Source organism: Artemia franciscana, chromosome 8, assembly GCF_032884065.1.
Source record: "Artemia franciscana chromosome 8, ASM3288406v1, whole genome shotgun sequence".
Classification (NCBI taxonomy): domain Eukaryota; kingdom Metazoa; phylum Arthropoda; class Branchiopoda; order Anostraca; family Artemiidae; genus Artemia; species Artemia franciscana.
The window spans coordinates 8,109,618-8,133,414 of NC_088870.1; the positions used below are offsets into that span (position 1 = coordinate 8,109,618).

The following is a 23,797-nucleotide window of genomic DNA, read 5'->3' on the forward strand; positions in this document are numbered from 1 at the left end:
GGGGAGTAAGTCGTCCCTAAAGAGAGAGTTATTAGGTTTTTCGACTATGGTGAATAAAATGGCTATCTCAGAATTTTGATCCAGTAACTTTTGGGAAAAAATGAGCGTGGGAGGGGGCCTAGGTGCTCTCCAATTTTTTTGATCACTTAAAAAGGGCACTATAACTTTTAATTTCCGTTAGAATGAGCCCATTTGCGACGTTCTAGGACCACTCAGTCGATACGATCACCTGTGGGAAAAAAAAACAACAAAAAAAACAAATAAACACGCATCCGTGATCTGTCTTCTGGCAAAAAATGCGAAATTCCACATTTTTGTAGATAGGAGCTAGAAACTTCTACAATAAGGTTCTCTGATACGCTGAATCTGATGGTGTGATTTGATGGTGTCGTTAAGATTGTATGAATTTTGGGGGTGTTTCCCAAATTTTCTCAGGCTCGTAACTTTTGATAGGCATAACTGATCTTGATGAAACTTATATATTTAAAATCAGCATTAAAATGCGATTCTTTTGATGTAATTATTGGTATCAAATTCCATATTTTAGAGTTTCAGTAATTTTTGAGCCGGGTGGCTCCTTACTACAGTTCGTTACCACGAACTGTTTGATAGTGTCTGGCGACTTCATTGAAAAAAGAGTTTAAATTTTCAAGAAAACTGAATATTTGATATGGTTAATCTGCAGTGAAAGAGGAATAAAGAAGAAATATCTCACTAAAAGATGATACAAGTGTATAATTTTTAAAGAATTATTCTGTCAAGATCTAGTCAAAACTTCGGAGACTAAGTAGGCTTGTTGACTTTAAGATGCTAGAAATACTGTGGACAAATTTTTCCGTTATTTTCTATCCCTTGCATTACAAAGTGCCTGTACAGGCAATCGTGCAGAAGTTTTGGGTTAAACAAAGTTGATAAGGACTAGATACCAGCGGTGAAAAATCTGTACACTGTGATTAGAATTCGGTATTAAGAGGATGCTCCCCTGCATTCTTCCCTGATTATAACTGATCAATTCTTTTATTAAGCTTGAAATAAGGGCTAGATACCTGTGGTGAAAAATCTGTTCACTGGGATTAGTATTCGGTATTCAGAGGCTGCTTCCCTACATTCTTCCCTGATTATAAGTGGTCGACTCTTTTATTATATTAAATAAAAAAAAACAAGTTTTTTCAACTGAAAGTAAGGAGCGACATTAAAACTTAAAACGAACAGAAATTACTTCGTATATGAAAGGGGCTGCTTCCTCATCAACGCCCCGCTCTTTACGCTATAGTTTGACTCTTTCTCTCAACTCTTCTTTTTAAAACAGTAATAAACTTTAGCGTAAAGAGCGGGGCGTTGATGAGGAAGCAGCCCCTTTCATATACGAAGTAATTTCTGTTCGTTTTAAGTTTTAATGTCGCTCCTTACTTTCAGTTGAAAAAACTTGTTTTTTTTTATTTAATTTCTGAACGTTTTTGAATCAATGCATGTTTTGACTTTGGCTCTCCGCAGAGAAATAATTAAAACGAAATTTGCATATTTTTTTATTTATTTTTTGGGCTAAATGGCTTTCTCATAATTTTGATCGAATGATTTTGAGAAAAAACAGTGGGGGAGGAAGCCTAGTTGCCCTCCAATTTTTTGGTTAATAAAAAAGGCAACTAGAACTTTTAATTTTTTACGAACCTTTTTTTTAGTAAAAGATATACGTAACTTATAAACTAGCTTACGTAAAGAATTTTTTATTCTCATGTTTTTATTACACATATGAGAGGGTTCGCCCCCTGGTCAGTACCTCTTTCTTTACACTAAATCTTAAATTTTGGCCCAATTCATTAAGAATGACCCCTGAATCACAAAAGCCGTAGAATAAATAGTTGACATTACTAAAAATACTTCAGCGTAAAGAGCAAGGTATTAGGAGGAGGTGAGCCCCTCATATGGGTAATAATTTCTGTTCGTTTTAAGTTTTAATGCTACTCCTTACTTCCAGCTGAAAAAAAAACTTTTTCACATTTATCTTTTCATTGTTTTTTTTTTTAATAATGCTAGTAAATCCTGCGCTCCCTTCATGGAAATTTTCTTCCCCCATGACAAATTCCTCGATGGAAAGTTCCCCCAGTATATCTCCCTCTTTTCAACCCCTCCCCCCAACCAAAAAATCCTCCTGAAAACACCTGTACACTTCCCAATAACCATTACTATATGTAAGCACTGGTCAAAGTTTGTAACTTGTAGCCCCTCCCACGGGGACTGTGGAGGAGTAAGTCGTCCCCAAGGACATAGTTATAAGGTTTTTCGACTACGCTGAATAAAATGAGTATCTCAGAATTTTGATCCGTTGACTTTGGGAAAATAATTAGCACGGGAGGGGTCTAGGTGCCCTCCAATTTTTTTGGTCACTTAAAAAGGGCACTAGAACTTTTTATTTCCGTTAGAATGAGCCCTCTCGCAACATTCTAGGACAACTGGGTCGATACGATCACCCCTGGGGAAAAAAACAAATAAACACGCATCCGTGATCTGCCTTCTGGCAAAAAATACAAAATTCCACATTTTTGTAGATAGGAGCTTGAAACATCTACAGTAGGGTTCTCTGATACGCTTAATCTGATGATGTAATTTTCGTTAAGATTCTATGACTTTTAGGGGGTGTTTCCCCCTATTTTCTAAAATAACTCAAATTTTCTCAGGCTCGTAACTTTTGGTGCGTAAGACTAAACTTGATTAAACTTATATATTTCAAATCAGCACTAAAATGCGATTCTTTTGATGTATCTATTGGTATCAAAATTCCATTTTTTAGAGTTTTGGTTTCTATTGAGCCGGGTCGCTCCTTACTACAGTTGGTTACCACGAACTGTTTGATTAAACAAAAAAAAGTTTAAAGTAAAAGTAAAGAGTAGGGTAAGGGAACAGCCCCTTTTATACACGAAAAATTTCTGTTCGTTTTAAGTTTTAATGTTGCTCCTCACTTTCAGTTAAAAACTTGTTTTCTTTTGTTTAATTTCTGCATGTTTTTGAATTAAAACATGTTTGATTTTGTTTCTCCGCACATGAATAATTAAAACGAAATTTGTATATTATTTTTTTTTGCTATATCGTTTTATCTTTGTTTTGATCGGACGATTTTGAGAGAAAAAGGTGGGGAAGGAGGTCTAGTTACCCTCCAATGTTTTGGTTACTTAAAAAGGCAACTAGAAACTTCAATTTTAAGTAACGTTTTCATTACTAAAAAATATACGTAACTTACGATTAAACTTACGTAACCAACTTCTATATATGTATATTTTTATTATGTATATTTGGGGGGTTTGCCCCCTCATTAATACCTTGCTCTTTACATTAAAGCTTTAATTTTGTCCCAATTCTTTAAGAATGACCCCTGAATCATAAAGGCCATAGAATAAATAGTTGAAGTTACTAAAAATACTTTAGCGTAATAAGCGAGGTATTTAGGAGGAGATTGATTCCTCATATAAGTAATAATCTCTGTTCGTTTTAAGTTTTAATGCTGCTCCTTACTTTCAGTGGAAAAAAATCTTTTTCATAATTATTTTGTCATTGTTTTTTTTTAAATAATGCTAGAAAATTCTGCGCCCCCTTCATGGAATTTCTCTTCCCCCATGACAAATTCCTCCAAGGGAAGATCCTTCCATGTATCTCCCTCCTTTTACCCCCTCACCCTAACCAAAAACCTCCCTGAAAACGTCCGTACACTTCCGAATAATCATTACTGTATGTAAACACTGGTTAAAGTTTGTAACTTGCAGCCCTTCCCCCAGGCACTGTGGGGGAGTAAATAAACCCGAAAGATATAATTACTATGTTTTTCGACTATGCTGAACAAAATAGTTGTCTCAAAATTCTGATCCTTTGACTTTTGGAAAAAAGAACGTGGGAGGGGGCCTAGGTGCCCTCCAAGTTTTCGGTCACTTAAAAAGGGCACTAGAACTTTTAATTTCCATTATAATGAGCCCTCTCGCAACATTCTGAGACCACTTGGTCGATTCCATCACCCCTGCGAAAAAAAAACAAAAAAACACACACACACAAAAAACAACAAACAAATAACAAATAAACGCGCACCCATGATCGGTCTTCTGGCAAAAAATATGAAGTTCCACATTTTTGTAGATAGGATCTTGAAACTTCTACAGTGGAGTTTTCTCATACGCTGAATGCAATAGTTTGATTTTTTTTTTTATGATTCTATGAATTTTAGGGGGTGTTTCTCCCTATTTTCTAAAATAAGGCAAATTTTCTCAGGGTCGTAACTTTTGATGAGTAAGACTAAATTTGATGAAATTAATATATTTAAAATCAGCATAAAAATCCAATTCTTATAATGTATCTATTAGTATCAAAATTCTGTTTTTTAGAGTTTTGTTTACAAGTGAGCGGGTCGCTTCTTACTACAGTTCGTTACCACGAACTGTTTGACTTGATGTAAGGACTAGATACCTGCGGTGAAAAACCTGTTCATTGGGATTAGGATTCGGTATCGACAAGCTGCTCCCCCGCATTCTCCCGTCATTATAAGTGTTTGATTCTTTTATTACCTGATATAAGGACTAGTTACCTATGATGAAAAAGTTGTTCACCGGGATTAGGTATTAAGAGGCTCCTTCCCTGCGTTCTTCCCTTATTATATGTGGTCGACTCTTTTATTTTACTCGACATAAGGACTAGATACCATTGGTTAAAAATCTGTTAACCGTTTGTTGGATTCGATATTAAGAGGCTGGTCCCCCGCATTCTTTCCTGATTATAAATGGTCAAATCTTTTATTACACTTAATATATGGACTAGATGCCTGTGATGAAAAATCTGTTCACAGGGATTAAGATTGGGTATTAAGAGGCTACCCCCCCCCTGCATTCTTTCCTGATTCTAAGTGGTCGACTCTTGTATTATGCTTAATATAAGGACTAGATACATGTGGTAAAAAAATGTATTCACTGGGCTAAGATTCTGTATTAAGAGGCTGGTCCCCTGCATTTTTCCGTGAATATAAGTTCTCGACTCTTTTTATTATAGTCGACATAAGAACTAGATACCTGTGGTGAAATCTGTTCACAGGGATTAAGATTCGATATTAAGAGGCTGCCCCCCTTCATTCTTCCCTGATTATAAGTGGTCGACTCTTGTATTGTGTTGCGAGAGCAACACTTTGGTTTTGTGAGGTTTTTTTTCTATGCCGCCGATCTCGGCTTATTCATGGAAACTGGTAAGGGTCTAACCTTTGCGGTTTTTACGGAAAGTATGGACCTCAGGCCGGATTGATGAATATGAAATTACATTTTGGAAAGCTCCACAGAACTCTTGGCTGGGACCAAAAAGGATTGTTTTTGCTTGTCCACGAGCCAGAGCCTATGGTGTGTGAAGTGAAGCGGAGTTATATAGCCTATGTCAGAGAGGAGTATCTGAAGTTGTGCAGCCAAGCTTTCGTTTCATCAAACCATGTTTCTGCTTTCGAGTGGAAAGCTCCGTTCTAGCAGGCAAGCAGGCAGGCACAACTTTCAAATTGAAGATGGACTAAAATCTATAAGTGTTAAATATATGCGGCAGTTACCCGGCCCCACAGCCAATATATCTTCTTTGAGTGACAAATAGAAAAATTTACAGAAGCAAAAAAGCGGTGTTTTCCCACGGGTCCGAAAGTGCTGCCGTGATTTCGGCTGGGTTTATCATTTGTTTTTTTCGGACTTGGGATTGAGGTAGAGAAATGTTATCAGGTGTACCTCTTAACCTTTAAAAGTTCTGTCATTGCTAAAGAAATTGGAGCTTATCCCTTGCTCCATTCTAAGTGTTGACGTTAAAAAGTTGGCCTACGGCAAAAAAAAAATCAGCTTTTGAACTAAGACAGATAGAATCTTTTTTCGACGGCAATCGATAGCTCTTGATGAGCTTATCAAAGTATATGTCATCCATTTTTTGGTACAAAAATTCCTTCATGAGATATACTAGTTTGAAAGCTTCAAGGGGTTGACAACTTCCATAGTAGGGCACACACTGAAACCGAAAATAGGCCAATACCAATTGTGAGACAAATAGAGGACTTGTAAGCAATAGGCAGCTGTTAGACCATAATCATCTTCGGCAATAAGGGGTTTGCATCTTTGGCTAGTCGGTGTACCTATTATTTGTTGCCGGTGTATTTTATGGTAAGACCAATTTGGTTCCAGTGGTAAGACATGCAGGGGAATTGTAAGTAATAATCGTCTGTTAGGCTAAAATCATCTTCAGTGAAGAGGGGTTTGTAACTTTTGCTAGTTGGTGTAGCCTACCCATACTAACTGTAATCTAGAATTAAGTGTTTACGCAACGGGTACAAACGATAACGTAAAACAAGGAGGTAGTTTCGTAATAATTAGTGTCACCTATGGTAATTTAATCCTGAAAAGATACGGATAGCTTTATAATACCAACTAGATTATATAAGATATTGTTCCAAGTTTTCATCCGTCACGATGTCTACGATTGAAAACGGATAAAGTTCAACTGTCTGCAAAGTCAATTTAGTCCCTTCTTTCGATACTCTTTTCTTATTGTTGTTTTTTCAACGATGAGGAATAGCCTTTGATCATGTGATTACTGATCGCGCTCTTCTTTAAATATAACGTTTTAAAAGCTTCGATAGGCTGACAACTTCAGCATTTAACCGATAGCAAAGAAACCAATCCAAAGTGTAGCTCTCGCAATACTTTATTCGGCGAAGCCGGAGAAAAGTTCTCCTTTGCATATAACGTTTTAAAAGCTTCGATAGGCTGACAACTTCAGCATTTAACCGATAGCAAAGAAACAAATCCAAAGAGTAGCTCTCGCAACACTTTATTCGGCGAAGCCGGAGAAAGGTTGCCGCAACACTTCACGTTGCCCAGGCAACGTAGGTCTAGTTATGCTTGATATAAGGACTAGATACTTGTGGTTTAATACCTGTGATTTAATTTAGCATTTAACCGATAGCAAAGAAACAAATCCAAAGTGTAGCTCTCGCAACACTTTATTCGGCGAAGCCGGAGAAAGGTTGCCGCAACACTTCACGTTGCCCAGGCAACGTAGGTCTAGTTGTGCTTGATATAAGGACTAGATACCTGTGGTATAATATCACGATTGAAATGTGAAAAAATCCACTAAAGAACAGCAAAAGGTCAAATAAAATTCACCAAAAGCACAAAATTGTTTTTAACATCTGCCTTATTTCTATTTTATTATTTCTTTTTTTTGTTATTTACTGAATTGTGTTGCAAGAGTAACACTTTGGTTTTCTCCGGTTTTTTTTATTCCTATGCCGCCGATCTCAGCTTATTCCTGGAAACTGGTAAGGGTCTAACCTTTGCGGTTTTTACGGAAAGTGTGGACCTCAGGCTGGATTGATGAATATGGCATTACATTTTGGAAAGTTCCGCAGAACTCTTGCCTGGGGCCAAAAAGGATGGTTTTTGCTTGTCCACGAGCCAGAGCCTATGGTGTGCGAAGTAAAGTAGAGTTTTATAGCCTATGTCAGAGAGGAGCATCTGAAGTTGTGCAGCCAAGCTTTCGTTTCATCAAAGCATGTTTCTGCTTTCGAGTGGAAAGCTCCGTTCTAGCAGGCAAGCAGGCAGGCACCACTTTCAAATTGAAGATGAACTAAAATCTATAAGTGTTAAAAATATGCGGCAGTTACTCAGTCCCAAAGCCAATATATGTTCTTTGAGTGATAAATAGAAAAGTTTACAGAAGCAAAAATATGGCATTATTCCATGAGTCCAAAAGTGCTGCCATCTATTGTTTCTATCCATTTCTTTTAGTGATTTCAGCTAAGTTTATCATTTGGTTTTTCGTACTTGGGATTGTGGTAGAGAAATGGTATCAGATGTGCCTAATAAACTTTAAAAGTTCTCTCATTGCTAAAGAAATTGGAGCTTATCCTTTGCTCCTTTCTAAGTGGTGACGTTAGAAAGTTGGCCTACGGTAAAAAAAATCAACTTTTGAACTAAGACAGATAGAATTTTTGTTTTCGACGGCAATCGAAAGCTCTTGATGAGCTGATCAAAGTATATGACATTCATTTTTCGGTACAAAAATTCCTTCATGAGGTATACCAGTTTGAAAGTTTCAAGGGGTTGACAACTTCAGTAGTAAGGTCCACACTGAAACGAAATCTAGGCCGATACAAATTGTGAGACATATAGAGGACTTTCAAGCAACAGTTGGCTGTTAGCTAATAATCACCTTAGGCAATGAGGGGTTAGCAACTTTTGCTAGTTGGTGTATCTATTATTTGTTTTCAGTGTATTTGATGGTAAAACCAATTTGGTTCCAGTGGTAAGACATGTAGGGGACTTGTAAGTAATAATCTGCTGTTATTCTATAGTCAACTTCAGTGATGAGGGGTTTGCAACTATGCTAGTTGGTGTACCCATTTATTTGTTTCCAGTGAACTTGATGCCTATCACGGGAGAGGCACTTATAAGTAAACATCGGTTCACTTTGGGTGAAAAACGGCTGTTACCTCATAATCATATTCGGGAATGAGGGGTTTGCCAGTTTTTCTAGTTGGTGTACCTATTATTGGTTTCCGGTGTATTTGATGGTTAAACCCATTTGGTTCCAGTGGTAAGACATGTAGGGGACTTGTAAGTAATAATCGGCTATTGGGCTACAATCATCTTCAGTGATGAGGGATTTACAATTTTTGCTAGTTGGTGTACCCATTTATTTGTATCCGGTGGACTTGATGTCTATCACGGGAGAGGGAGTTGTAATTGCACATTGTACTCGATCTCTTTAAATCTGACAGGATTAAGTGTTTATGCAACGGGTACAAACGATAGCGTAAAACACTGGGGTAGCTTCGTAATAATTAGTGTCACCTATGGTATTTTAATCCTGAAAAGTTACGGATAGCTTTATAATACCAACTAGACTATATAAGATATTGTTCCATGTTTTCATCCGTCACGATGTCTACGATTGAAAAGGATAAAGTTCAACTGGCTGCAAAGTCAATTTAGTCCCTTCTTTCGATATTACTTTGTAGTTGTTGTTTTTTCAACGCTGAGGAATAGCCCTTGATCATGTGATTACTGCTTGATAGCGAAGAAACAAAACCAAAGTGTTGCTCTTGCAACAGTTTAGCCGGCGAAGCCAGACAAAGGTTGCTGCAACACCTCACGTTGCCCAGGCAACGTAGGTCTAGTTATGCTTGATATAAGGACTAGATACCTGTGGTTAAAAATCTGTTAGCCGTGATTAGGAGTCGGTATTAAGAGGCTGGTCCACCACATTCTTTCCTGATTATAAATGGTCGACTCTTTTATAATACTTGATATAGGGACTAGGCCACTTGTGGCAGAAAATTTGTTCATCGGGATTGGGATTCGATATTGAGAGGCTTTTCCCCTGCATTCTTTTCTGATTATAAGCGGTCGATTCTTTTATTATTCTTTATATAAAGACTAGATACTTGTGGTGAGCAATCTGTTCACCAGTATAAGTATTCGGCATTAAGAGGCTGCTTCCTTGTATTCTTCCCTGATTATAAGTGGTTGACTAGTTTTATTATACTTTATATAAGGACTAGATACCTGTGGTGAAAAATCTGTTCAATGGGATCAGGATTTGGTACTAAGAGGCTGGTCTCCTAAATTTTCCCTTATTATAACTGGTCGACTCTTTTATTCTACTCGACATGAGAAGTAGATACCTGTGAAGAAAAAACAGATCGCCAAGATTAGGATTCGGTATTAAGAGGCTGCTCCCCTGCTTTCTTTTTTGTTTTTAATCGGTCGACTCTTTTAATATACCTGACATAAGGACTAGATACCCGTGGAAAATTTTTTTTTCACGGGGATTAGGGTTCGGTATCAAAAAGTTCCTACCCTGCATTCTTTCCTGATTATAAGTGGTCGACTCTTTTATTATACTTGATATAAGGACTACAATTCTCTGGGGAAAAATCTGTTCACTGGGATAAGGATTTGGTATTAAGAGGCTTCTCCCCAGCATTTTCCCCTGATTATAAGTGGTCGACTCTTTTATTCTATTCCACATAAGAACTAGATACCTGTGACGAAAAATCTGATCACCAGGATTAGGCTCCGGTATTAAGTGGCTGCTCCCCTCGATTATTCCCTGATTAGAAGTGGTCAGCCCTGTTATTATACCTGATATAAGAACTAGATACCTGTGGTGAAAAACCTGTTCACCGGGATTGGAATTCGGTACAAAGAGGCTGGTCCCCTGTATTCTTCGCTTATTATAAGTGGTCTACTCTTTTATTCTACTCGACATATGAACTAGATACCTGTGACGAAAAATCTTATCATCAAGATTAGGATTCAATATTGAGTAGCTGCTCCCCTCCATTCTTCCCTGGCTATAAGTAATCGGCTCTGTTATTATGCTTGATATACGAACTAGAAACTTGTGGTGAAAAATTTGTTCAGTGGGATTAGGATTCAGTACTAAGAGGCTTGTCTCCTAAATTCTTCCCTGTTGTTAAGCGGTTGACTCATTTGTTATACCTGACATAAAGACTAGATACCTGTGATGAAAATTTTTGTCACGGGGATTAGGATTCAGTATTAAGAAGTTGCTACCCTGCATTCTTACCTGATTATATGTGGTCAATTCTTTTATTATACTTGATATAAGGACTAGATACCTGTGGTAAAGAATCTGTTCACCGGGACTAATATTCGGTATTAAGAGGCTGCTCCCCTGCATTCTTCCCTGATGGTAAGTGGTCACCTCTTTCATGGCACATGATGTAAGGACTAGATACCTATGTTGAAAAATCTGTTTACCGGGATTGGGATTTGGTATTTAGAGGCTGCTCCCTTGCATTCTTCCGTGATTATAAGTAGTCGACTCTTTTGTTATACTTCACATAAGGACAAGATACCTGTGGTGAAAAATTTTTTCACTGAGATTGGGATTAGGTGTTAAGAGGCTGCACCCCTGCATTCTTCCCTGATTACAAGTGGTCGACTCTTTTATTATGCTTGATAGAAGAAAATTAGAATATGAATTAATGGTCAAAAATGGTAAATTTCTTTTTTAAGATGATTTTTCTGTTTAATAATAACGTCAATAGTAAATTAAATGGTAATTTTTTTTTACTTAATAGTTATTATATTTAGTTACCTTAATCAAATTAATTATTTTAAAAAATTCTTACGACACTAGTTAAATTAGTTTATATCTTAAATGATAAATTAAATAATTTATATAGATAATATAAATAATAACAGCCTTTTTTGAAGATTTACTTCAAGTAGCTGCCTTGTACAAAGACAACCTTGAGCTCCCATGTGATATAAAAAGTCCTATATTAGGCGACAACGTGATTCTTGTAATTTGGTATAAAGGAAACCAGGAATCACCGGCTTATACGTAAGTATTCATTTCAATATTTGTTTTCTGTGCTTGTGTTCGTATAGATCTATCAGATCCATCAGACACCGTCTGGCTTTTTTAGTATAATACCTAGTACAAATGATACAAGCTAAAATCTTCAAAAATAAAAATTGAACAATAACGCAAACAAATGATTATTATTGGAAAAGAAGTTGTATTATTAAGCAAAGAAAATTCTTTAAAAGGACCCAATAATCTTCCTACAAACTTAAATTCTATATCCTTTTAGTATTATCATCAGCGCTGTATGCAGAATTTGGGTTAAACAAAAAGTCAACTTAAAAACTTAAAAACGCATAAAAAATCTGTTTACATACATTTTGTTACATTTTTACGAGTGTAAAAAAATTTGGGGGAAGGGATTTCGAACCCCCCTAACCCCCCTTCCTGGACCAAGGCCTTGATTATAGGGCTTGAATATACTATGTTCGGTGACATTATTACTCTTATAATTTTGTATAAAAAAGTGCGGTTTCACGTTTAGACTTACCTTAAGATTTACCTGGAATGCTTCCTAATTGCATAGGCAGGCTAAGGCACAAAAATTTCATATTGGTAAAAATATTCAACCAAATAACATTTTCAATATAGGATAATTGTCTATCAATTCGTTGAGGCAAATGTGCGTTATGTGTCTTCTTCTGAACTAAACATTAAAACAATACATGCTTGATTACATTGAAGAACCCTGTTCATCGAATTATCAGAGGTACTTCCTTACATGCCCGAATATAGCTCAAGGCTAAACTTTAAGTGGTTTTTCTTTTTTTACAATTTGAGCAAAGTCTTGACGAAAGAATAGTGCCAAAAAGAATGCAAAACCAACAAACTTTGTTTTGACCAAGTGTCAAATTCAGGCATTAGGTGTTGGGGGGGGGGGGTTTGTAAAGTAAATGGTATTATAACGAAAAGAGAAATCACCAATGCAACAGCACAAACACATTGAAAAAAAAGAAAAAAAAAGAAGAGTGACTGAAGGAGAAAAGGAAGACTGTTTCCTAAATTAGTGATTCATATAGACCAGCACTTGAATGAGGCCTTAACCCTACTCATCCATACAATCACATAGGTCAAACAGCATAGCCATACACAATCAACCATAAAGAATAATCCATGGACAGGCAGTCATGTCGTCAATAAGTATAAGTCGTCATTTGCCAAACAATAAAAACAGTAAAGACAAGTAATTCAGAGGCAACGACCCAACACAAGGGCTCATCAGGAGAATACACTTGCCTATAGCGTTTCGGCACTTTAAATTATCTACCCAGTCAAGTGTTGTGCCTACCACAGAATACCTATGGTATCCCCGTGTCAGGTATCACCCCCAAAATATATGCCTATGAAAAAAAATAAACAAGCAAATGTAGAGCAAACAAGTAACACCAAAACAAGCTTATCCTGTTAATATATTCCTCTGTTTAGCAGCAGTAGGTGAACTAAATGTGATAAATTTTACCAAATCACAAATATTAACCCTTTGCGAAAAACCTGAATAAACTAAAACAATTACAGATTTCATCAGTACCATGTGGCTAATTTTGAAAAATCCGCTCTTTTAGATATACAATTCCCAAAATAGATGGCACTGCATCAACTTTTCGCGCACCCACAAAATTAACCAAAAATTTCCCTAAGTATTTCTAGATATTTATTTTGGTATTTATTTAAAAGTTCGTTATAATGAAAACTAAATTTTTTAAATTGCCAAGTTAATTTATTTGCAGAAAAACCTCTTAATATCAATTTTTGGTTTAAGATTTTACATCTATTTTTAAAATCAATATAATTACTACAAATCCTTGCAATATCGAAGTAACTGTGAGAAAAACGCCGAATATGTGATATTTGAGTGTATATTACTTTCAGGGAATGGGAAATTAATCACTTCAAAATCAAAAATGAAAATCCTTTAAATAGTAAACTCTGAATGTAATAAATGAGTTTGTTATCATAGTACACAGTTGTCCGTTTTAATGTTCAAATTACACTAATTGTGTTCTCCCGAATGTTCTAAATACCTTAATCAAAAACTTGTTGAACATATAAGAAGTGACACAGCCTAATCTTTAGGTTTTTGCACACGAAGGTTACACTTAAAAAAGGTAAAGATGGTGCTACTGTAGTAAGAATAACGATAATATGATAAATAGATAGTATAATAAAATATAACGTAAAAAATAAATGGAATACTTTTTTACTTATATTAAATATGAAAATCAAATAAATAAATACAAATAGAGTATAACTATAAATAATATAAATATTCTAAGAAATAATATATTTAAAATTAATCGGAAATTGATTTATAAGAGAAACGTGAGCTTAATTGGAATTAAAGACTATTAGTGCCACTGACAAGCTAGTCAGTAAAGAAGCATTATTACTGTTTTTTAACAAAAAGCCTTCCATGAAACACTTAGGTTATCACATAAAGGGCTTTCTGCGAATTCCTGAAGATTCCTGGGACTGCAGAGAGATAATGAATCATATTTTTGTCGGCGTTATATATCCTCATACATTGGATCTAATTGCTTAGTTTCAATCTTTGATTTGGGAATACGGATACCTGAGAAAAAAAAAGGAAATTTGTTGCGATAAAAGTTAAAAATCCCAAATGAAGGTTTAAGCCAAACATAAAACAGTCATTTTGCTTTTTTTTATTTGAAAAAAAAAATCTTGATTTAATAACTATTTCTATTGTATGTCATACCGATAACTCTATTAAGTTAAGAGGACGCCTTTTGCGTTAAAATTTGGCATAGACGAAAAAATTTCTAGAATTAAACGTTCCATAAAAATATGCATCTCTCGGAACAAGTTCAAATTCCGCGAAGTTTTTTACTGTTTTAAAGAGTAGAGTTGAGAGAAAGAGTCAAACTGTAGCGTAAAGAGCTGTACGTTGATGAGGAAGCAGCCCCTTTCATATAGGAAGTAATTTCTGTTCGTTTTAAGGTCACTCCTTACTTTCAGTTAAAAAAAAACTTGTTTTTTTATTTAATTTTGGTTAAAAACTGCATAATGTCCGTTTCGAATACAATATGTAAAATCACTGCACGAGTCGGTAAAATCGTTGCATTTACCAACCATAATTGAGATTTCAGTACATATCATGTCACTATTTTAACGCTGTTTATTTAACCAAATGGAAAATTGTGGCACCATCTTTACAGATGGTGCCACAATTTACGGCAGGAGTCGGTAAAACTGCTGTGTTTACCGAACAAGTTCGAAATTTCTGTAGATGACATGTCAGTATTTTTTTGGTCTTTATTGAACCGAACAAAGAGTTTTACCGACTTCTTCCTTTTATCAAATGACCAAAAACTTTTAGGGGCGTCCCTCCCCCCTATACGTGACGGCCAAGGTGTTAATATATCAATATATCTTGCTGTGCATCTATTATATAATTTTGTTATATATTATACTTTATAATATGCCATGTTATATAATATATCAATAAAGCAATTTATTCAAAAATCTTCATATTTAGTAGTTTTTGATATACGTACAATTTCCTTCGTTGACATCCTTTTCGTCTTTTTGTTAATCTGAAAAACAGTTTCAAAAAGACATTTTCGTCTCAAAAAAGCAAAGAGCAATAGTAAAACCTAATTTGAGCAAAAATAGAATCATATAATAATAATTTACAGAAACAAAACTTACTATCAATAAATGAATACAAAACGAACGAAAATTAAAGTGAATAATAACACAAAGCATAAATGTAACAGACACTTTTATAGATTAATTGAAAATTCTGAAGTGAGTAGAAATTGAAATGAATAGTCAAGTAAAACTTTTAACGACCTGAAATTACCAAGAACTAGAACTGGGAAATCCACCAATAAAAATAATAATAATAATAATAATTTATTTCTTACCCACAACAACACTATAAAAGTATTAAAATGTGGAGTACAAACGATTAAATACACACAAAAAAGCAAAACATACAAAAAATGAAAAGTAATGACAATAGAATTTTTTTTTTCGAAGAATAATGTTTATACCAAGCTGAAGGTGGAAGGCAATTACTTGTTAGAGTTTCATCATTTATCTTGTCAGAATTGATCACTTTTCGCCAATCCTCCCTACTTACAGGGAGGATTGGTTTGATTAAATTTTGGTTTGATAGATTGATTAAAATTCGTAATTCGGATTTAAATTGGACCAACTATGGTTTTGGTCAGTGCTTGAAATAATTTGGCGCGGCTGAATCCTCTTTGTTGTCGATCTTTTTGACTGTTAGTAATACACAATTGTAATAATCTTAAATTAGAAATCATTCAGAGGGGAGGGGATGGGTGATTGACGACCCCCAGCACATTTCCTTTGATTTTCAATTTGATTTATTGTTTAGCACAAAGACAGTTGACTCTGTAAGCACCGGGATAAAAAAAAAAAAATGAAAAAAGTTCTCTCAAATGCAAGGCAATTTTCGCTCATTTTCAAACAGTTCGTGGTAGCAAACTGTTAGTAAGGATATACTCGGCTCAATAGTAACCGAAACTCTACAAAACCGTAATTTTGATTAATCAAGTTTAGTATTACTTATCAAAATTTACGAGCCTGAAAAAATATACCATTTTAGAAATAGGGGAAAAACACCCTCTAAAATTCAAGGAATATTGCTAAAAATCATACCATAAGATTCAGCGTACTAGTAAACCCTACTGTATAAGTTTCAAGCACCTATATACAAAATGCGGAATTTTGCTATTTTTGCAAGAAGACAGATCACGGATGCGTATTTATTTGTTTTGTTTTTTTGTTATTTTTTTTTGTCAGGGGTGATTTTACTGAAATAATAGTCCTAATTGATCGGGAGAGGGTGCATTCAAACGAAAATTAAAAGTTCTAGTGCAGTTTTTAATCGATCAAAAAGATCGGAGGGCAGCTGGCCCCCTCACACGCTTTTTATTTCCCTAAGCTATTTGATCAAAATTTTGACACAGCCATTCCGTTGAATATAGTTGAAAGATCAAATAACTATGTGTCTAGGGGCAAAATAACCCCAAACATCTGTGGGGAGAGGCCTATAACTTACGAAATTTGCCCATTGTTTACATATAGTATTCATTATTGGGAAGTATTCATACATTTTGGGTGGGGGATTTTGTGCTTGGGTTGGATTTCCATAGGAAGAACGTTATTTGGGGATGGAAAATTTCGGGGGGAAGGGGTGAATTTTCCAGGGAAAATTTTACATTGGGGGATATGACAGAATTCCTATGCCAAATTCTTTTTAATTGTCTTACATTCTTTTTTCTAACTCAATTTTTATGTGAAGATGTTCTAGCGGGAATATCCGTAGCTATTTTCCGCGTGTCTCGATTTCTGGAATAAAATTTTAACGGAAGGGGGCATTTCTAGTAATATCGAAAAATCGATTAGACATTAAAGTCTTTTTTTTAATGAAAGTACGCGAAGGATAATTTTTCAGGCTGAATCACCCACAAGAAATTTTACGAGGAGGGGGGATTTTTAGTGAGGATGGAACTGTCTGGAGGAAACTTGACGGGGGTATAAGTATACTTTACATTGGACGAAATTTCTACGGAGGAGTTACTCGTGAGGGAGGGGGGTATACTTTATGGAGGGTGAGCCAGATTTACCTGCATTATTTATAAAAACGAACAGAAATTAAGTATAAAACAATTTTTTTTTTACTGAAAATAAGGGGCAACATTAAAAATCGAAACGGACAGAAATTATTCCGCATATGAATGGTTGTCCCTTCCTCAATGCTCTGCTCTACGCTAAAGTCTGACTATTTGTCCCATTTTTTCTTATAAGAACAGCTAATTAAACACAGGATCCGTTTAATTAGAATAGAAAGCTTTTTCAAAAGTGCTAAAAGCTTTAGCGTAAAGAGCAGGGTATTGAGGAGGGGCAACCCTTCATATAGGAAATAATTTATGTTCGTTTTGAGTTTTAATATTGCTCCTTACATTCAGTTAAAATAAAAAATTGTTTTTGCTCAACAAAAAATTGTTGAGTTTATGGTTGAGGGCTTCTTGCTATTTCGGAAAGTCGTCGAGCAAAGTTGTTTCTAGACTGAATCTATGACCAAGAATGTACTCTGGGAAGGTGCCATCAAACTAATATCTTTACTCGTTCCTTATTTCTTGGGCTACATTGATGTAGCCCTAGAAATGCAGCCCTTATTTCTAATATTACATAGATGATAGAATGACACAGGCGACAAAACATATTCAACCCAAATTTTGGATTTTCTGTCTTTTTTCATTGGTTGTAGTTTTTGAAAATTTTTAGTAAGATTTTAAGCGTTATCGATTTCTTTTTCCTAGATTTAAGAGATATATCAACTGATATTTAAAACCTTGTATCAAGATTGAGCAAAGAAGTGAGACTCGAACTAATTTCCTTATGGCTCATTAGAACTGTAGATCTATTTTTTAAGGTTTATCTTTATTAATATTCCTCTTTACTTTCATTTCAAAAAACTTACAAAGGATACAATTCTTCCACAGCCATGAATGTAATAATAGCCAGTAATGATAAACTAGTTTTTTATAGACCTCTTTCAATTCCCTTCGATCATCAGTTCTATTCGTACAATCCTCTTAATAGTACATTTGGGTGGAACAGAAAGGAGGAGGCCATGTAGTTTTTCAACCATGCAGGATATACTCTGGGAATATTCGATTGAAGAGGTCAAAATATTTGGCTCGTTACTAAAAGTTAATAATTTATCCTAAGATCTAAATCTGACATTTGCAAAATGTGTTTGATCTTAGACTTTTATGCCAAAATTTAAGTTTGTTTCACTTACAATTTGCAAAACTTATATGCGGTCCAATTTCCAGACAGACATATCATTTTCATGCATGTAACGTGATTAAAGTAACAATAGTCTTTTTGGGTAAGGATAATTCTATATAAAAATAAATTTGACAATCAAAGATAAATTTTAAAGTTTATAAATTCAAAAAATTAATGTTCCCTCCCTATCCTCTGTTTCTCATACCGGGATTAAATGCCTCTTCTTGACCTCCCTCTTGTTATGGCACTAAAATAAAATATTTTGCTATTTAGCTTTGACGCCAGAAGTAAAAGTGGTACGCTTCATTGGTCTGAGGCAACGATCAGTCGGAGATGGCACTTCGTTTCCAATGCTCAACCGGCGGTTCTTAAAATAGCCCAGGTCGAGCTTTCTGACATGGGGGAATATAGATGCCGCGTAGACTTTAAGAAGGCAAAAACAAGGAACACTTTTTTTAATGTTACAGTCATAGGTAAGAACACTCATATTAAATTGGCTCTTATAAAAAGTTTTGGCAAGAATTTTTGTTTTATTTTATCAGCAAAACAAGAAAAGTTTTGGCACTTCATTTCACAACAAACTTATTAATCATATTATCCAAATTACAGTGGTGTTCATTAGCATAAAATGCTGGGGGATCTAGAAATGTATTTTTTTTTATAATCTAAGGGGGGTGGGAATTAATCTTTTATTCTAATCTTCAAAGAAAACACCAGAAAGAAAAGACATTTTACAATGAATATTCCCCAGAAAAAATTATTTTCCTAAATTTAGAGGTGAACAAAAAAAATCCGTAGGCAAATACCCCTCCCCCCTTCCAATTGAAGCCACTTTCAAATTAAATATACTAGTGGAACCAATAATATTAATAAAAAGAAGGATATATAAATGCTACTACTACTACTAATGCTAAAAATTCACCACAACACCAAGCTGCCTGAAGCCCACACAGCTACGCATGCTCCTCCTCCATCCCCCAATATATTCAAAACATTCCTCTTTACACCCTCCCAGGAAGTTGCCATTTCCCTCAACCTTCTTTTATGACATCCTCCCACGCCAACCGCGGAAAACCTGCTTTTCGTTTAGTCCTAGATGGCTAACTACAATATCCTCAGTATAACTAAAATATTACTTAAAATGTGATGTTTCCTAGGTATACCTAGTCTAGGGTAACATGTCACAACTTTGCAGCCCTTACCGTTTTGCCAAGGGCTCACTAAATATGGCATACCAACGGGGCTAAGATTTTCCATCTATTGATCAAAGCTGAAGGAATCTCTTAGTTTTCTACGACTTGCTGCAAAATAAGCCCTAGTTACCTCCTGAAAAGCAAAACTTAAATCCAACTGAGACATACAATGGAAAAGGGGGTGAAAACCCAGTATTCCCCCCAAAAAATCCTAACTCTTTCCAATATCCTTGGCACTTCTAATTCAAATCATCGAATAAATTTTTCTTTGTATTTTTAGCCCCCCTCCCTAAAAAAAAAATTCCTGCATACTGATCTGACTCTCAAACTTAACGTACAAACTTACTGACTTACAAACTTAACGTACTGAACTTAACATACAAACTTAACGTACTGGCTACAAACTTAACGTCTCTCCATACGCTACTAGCAGTGGGATAAACCCTAATGTCATGACAGGGTTCCTAAGAATTTTATCCTTCGTCTAGAAAACGATCAGTTTATTACAAAAGCTTAATAAATTCTGAAAATTTTTCTATTTACTGAATATTTAGTTTGAAAGCCGTAGCTAGGAAACAAGAGTGGCTGTCACTTATTTTTCTTATTACACAGACCCATTAAACAAATTTAATGAGTTTTAATTTGTTAAAAAATAACGAAAAACATCGGCTAAATGATTTCACCAATTGAATAGATTTTTTTGTAAGTTTCCGTTTTATTGTGCTTTCTAACTTCGGTTAATGTTAAACAAGGAAATAATAATTCAAATTAATGAATATGGTGGAAAACAGAGAGAATGATTTATCACTTTCAATAATATACGAGAGGAGTGGATGGCCAAATGTTTTCTTATTAAGGGTGCTAAAGGTAGTATATTTTAAATTTAGGAAAGTGAAAATTTACAAGAACTTCAAAAATCGATAATATATGCCAAATTTTATTTGCTAAAGCTTTTCTTTGAACTTCTTATCACCTGTTTAGGGAAAGTCTTTACTGTTAAAACAAAAATATGTTTAAAATATTATTTTTTTTTATTTTTTTCCTTATAGGAACAGAGTCTAAAAAAAGAAAATTGGTGACAAAGGCACATCGAATAAATCTGATTTTTATGCTGATTATAAAATATCTGAAGTGATTCTAGTATTCTAAACTCCAGTGTCATGACAATTTTCACAGGACTACCCACCTGGAAAGCTTAATACTTTCAAAAATCTGATTAACTAATCACTATTCCTTAGAAATGTTTTTAAAGATATTGTAGACTTTTTCTTTTTACTCATGGGAATTTTCGAGTAAACAATGTAAATTGAGGTTCAACCACTGGAACATAAAACTGACAGGGGAAAAATTTCCTTTCGGAGCTTTATTTTCAGAGGTAATATGTAAGATTGAAATTTTTATCAGTATCACTGAATCTGACATCTACTGTAGTTCATTGGTAGTAATACTTGTGTGACATTTAAAGGCCAAAGTCTCAGCACGAGAAATGTCAACAATCACGACTATTATGCTGTAGTTCTTCATTTGCTTAGAGAAAGACCAAGAAACAGTTTTCTTCTTTGATAAAAATCTAACCTCTTTTAATTTACCTTTGTTTTTAAAAAGTGAAGCAGTTAAAATATTAATGTCAAAATATCATATGTTTTATTTTTTTAGAGGGGATTCTAAGGATTTGGTAAAACAAATTAATACCATGTTAGGGAAAAGTTGTTAATATCATATTATTGTTGTTTGTTTCTGTGAATATCTTTACGCAGTTAATTCAAACATTTTTAATCTCTTTACTAAATTAATCTCTTCAAAATGTGCAGACATCTTACAAAATTGTAATCTCCTTAGAATTTCTTCACGCAGTTAATGCAACATATTTCAAGTTATGTACGTGGGTTCTGTTTTTAAGTTCTAAGTTCACCATCTACATAGTTTATTCATTATAAAATAGCCAGAATATTTGTAACATCTTGTGAACTTTTTCCTACACCCTAGTTTCTGCAACCAGTTAAGTGTTGAGTGCCTAATAGCCCTCAAGTCCTTTGCCTAGTTTCATCACTAGATCATTTACATCTGTTCAGCTGTCACTTGAAGGAATGGATGACTTTGATGGGATATCTCTCTCATGGAAGTAAGACCGAACACGAATAGTAACCAAAACGAAGATGGTGCCTACGTGTCTTGCCATGTTTAATACCGAAGACGAATGGTAACCAAAACGAACTCGGTGCCAACATTTTGTCTTGCCATTGTAAAAGACGGTGGTACAGCGAGATAATTTTTCTAAAAAGAATAATACTTATACATATAATGCCTAAAAATTTTTTTATGACCTTTTCTCTACTTCTATCTATGTATTTATACCGGCATTAATGCTTTCCCTTTACTCAGATATTGCGCATTTATGCTACGTGTAATCATAGCTCTATTATATATGCTTCTGTATTTACTTCTGTATACTTCTTCCTGTACCCCCTGCTTACTAATAGCTATTTAGACCCTTGCCAACACTGTTTTTTCGAACTTAAGAAGAGTATTTTGCAAAAACTTGAAAGAACAATGCAAATAGAAACACTTGTTTTTTTTTAAATAAGTAAAAACAGAATTTATTTTAAAATCGATTTTCGTAGAAAAGTAAAGATTCATTTAGAAACTTAAACGAGCAGAAATAAAGTCATATAAGAATTCAAACTTATATGAAAACTTATATTTCAAAGTAAAACTAGTTATTACGCCAAATTTAAGGATAACAAATGCTGCTATCTTCATCATTAATTTGATTTCTTTTTTCTGATCTTTTGAGTAGTGAAGAATAGATGGGCTTGAAAATAGCCATAGGGGTTATACTATTAGTTTTGCTAGTCCTTTAAGACGTTATTACTCACCCTGGGTCTTATGTAATATGACGTAGTCTCACGTGACTTGTTGAATTTATTGAGGTTGATCTTGTGATTTATTGATCTTGTGACCTTTTTCTACTAGAGTTCAGGGTTGGCTAGTCAAGTGGGGAACCTCCGATTGTAACTGAGGATGGTGCTCACGTCGGTATTATTTAGTAGTTTATGACATGTTTTTTTCTTCAAGGCGTTTTTTCTTTAAAGAGTTTTTTCTTCAATGTGTTTTTTTCTTCAAGATATTTCCTTCAGATGTTATTTGTTTCGAGATATCTTCATTTTTAATAAAGTTTCTTCGAGATATTCTTTTCTTCAAGGTTTTCTCCTCAAGGAGCCTTTATAATCCGATAACAACAAAGGTTTTTGTCTTCTGATGGAATTGAACGTATGACCAGAGATTTTCAAAATGGAAAGACACGTTTACCACCTCGATACGAAAATTACTCCTATTTTTATGTTCCGAGAAATGCACTGTAAATTATAGGCTCTTTCCCACTCGGGGAGCTCTCTACACAGTTCTAGGTCAATAAACTATGAATCGTGTGTTCATACCTACGGAAATATTTCACAAGGAAGGGAGAAAATTGATTAGTAAAAATAGGTTTACGTGATATTATTATTATACATTTGATGTACACACAAATGGATGTTACATCATAGTTATGTAAATGCTCAGATCAATAACCTTACTTTCGCTTTTACATATTATCAGGGCTATGCAGACAACACAAATAAATTATTACTAAGACATAATAGCGAAAAAAGATTCAACAAAGGCATTTCTGAGGATCAATGAACTCTGAAAAACCCGAAAAAGGCAATTTTACATTTCTTGTTGATATGGAACTGGTATTTTTTATGGGAGAGGGTTACTTTTGCTAGAAACAGGAGCTCTACTTCTACTAGCAAAAACTGAGGTATTAAAGAGCTAAACAAAGGAAAACAGAATACAAAAAAGGATGGAAAATGGAAAAATGCAGGAATAAAAATAAGAAAAAATACCTACTATAGCATTTCGTATTGAAGATTCATCGTGGAACCAGGAATCTAAAAGCTGAAGACTTTTTGCTGTACACAGAAGTTTTACTAATCAGCAAATTTACATACATTACTAAAACACTTTATTCTTGGGGCACTGAAATAAATATTATACATCTAGGAAGGGGATATTGTCACTATAAAGTCGTTCGATCGAGGATTGTCTACATAAATGCTGAGAAATTCACCGTAAGCACACACACGACATCAAAAATATAATTCTACCCGAAAAGAACAATTTTGATTGATAATTCTAGATCCGTTGAGGGGAGAAGGTGAGTTTTAAAGGCAAATTTAAGGGGACACAGGACATGTGACTTAATTCCATAGTTGGTTCCTCTTTTTAATGGTATTATTTTCTATCCATTCCTGACCTGTGCCACTCTATGACTGGTCCACGACACCCTCCGACACTCCTCATCATTCTTAAGGTATTCTCAGATATTTCCTTTACAAAACTATGTTTTAAATCCAATGGGTCGTATTTTCGCAAGCCACCTCTGT

At 34.7% G+C, this 23,797-nt stretch overlaps 1 protein-coding gene across 4 annotated transcripts in view; it reads left to right on the forward strand.

Moving 5' to 3' along the window:
- The window catches only part of LOC136029935 (hemicentin-1-like), a 173,523-nt gene that overhangs the window by 20,233 nt on the left and 129,493 nt on the right, over window positions 1-23,797 (forward strand). For 3 of the 4 annotated variants that reach the window (XM_065708472.1, XM_065708469.1, XM_065708470.1), the window contains exons 3-4: window positions 11,235-11,364; window positions 18,451-18,650. In XM_065708472.1, coding sequence (XP_065564544.1) covers window positions 11,235-11,364; window positions 18,451-18,650 — 330 coding nt within the window. The remainder of the gene's footprint in view (window positions 1-11,234; window positions 11,365-18,450; window positions 18,651-23,797) is intronic. The other variant, XM_065708473.1, reaches the window with a different exon arrangement.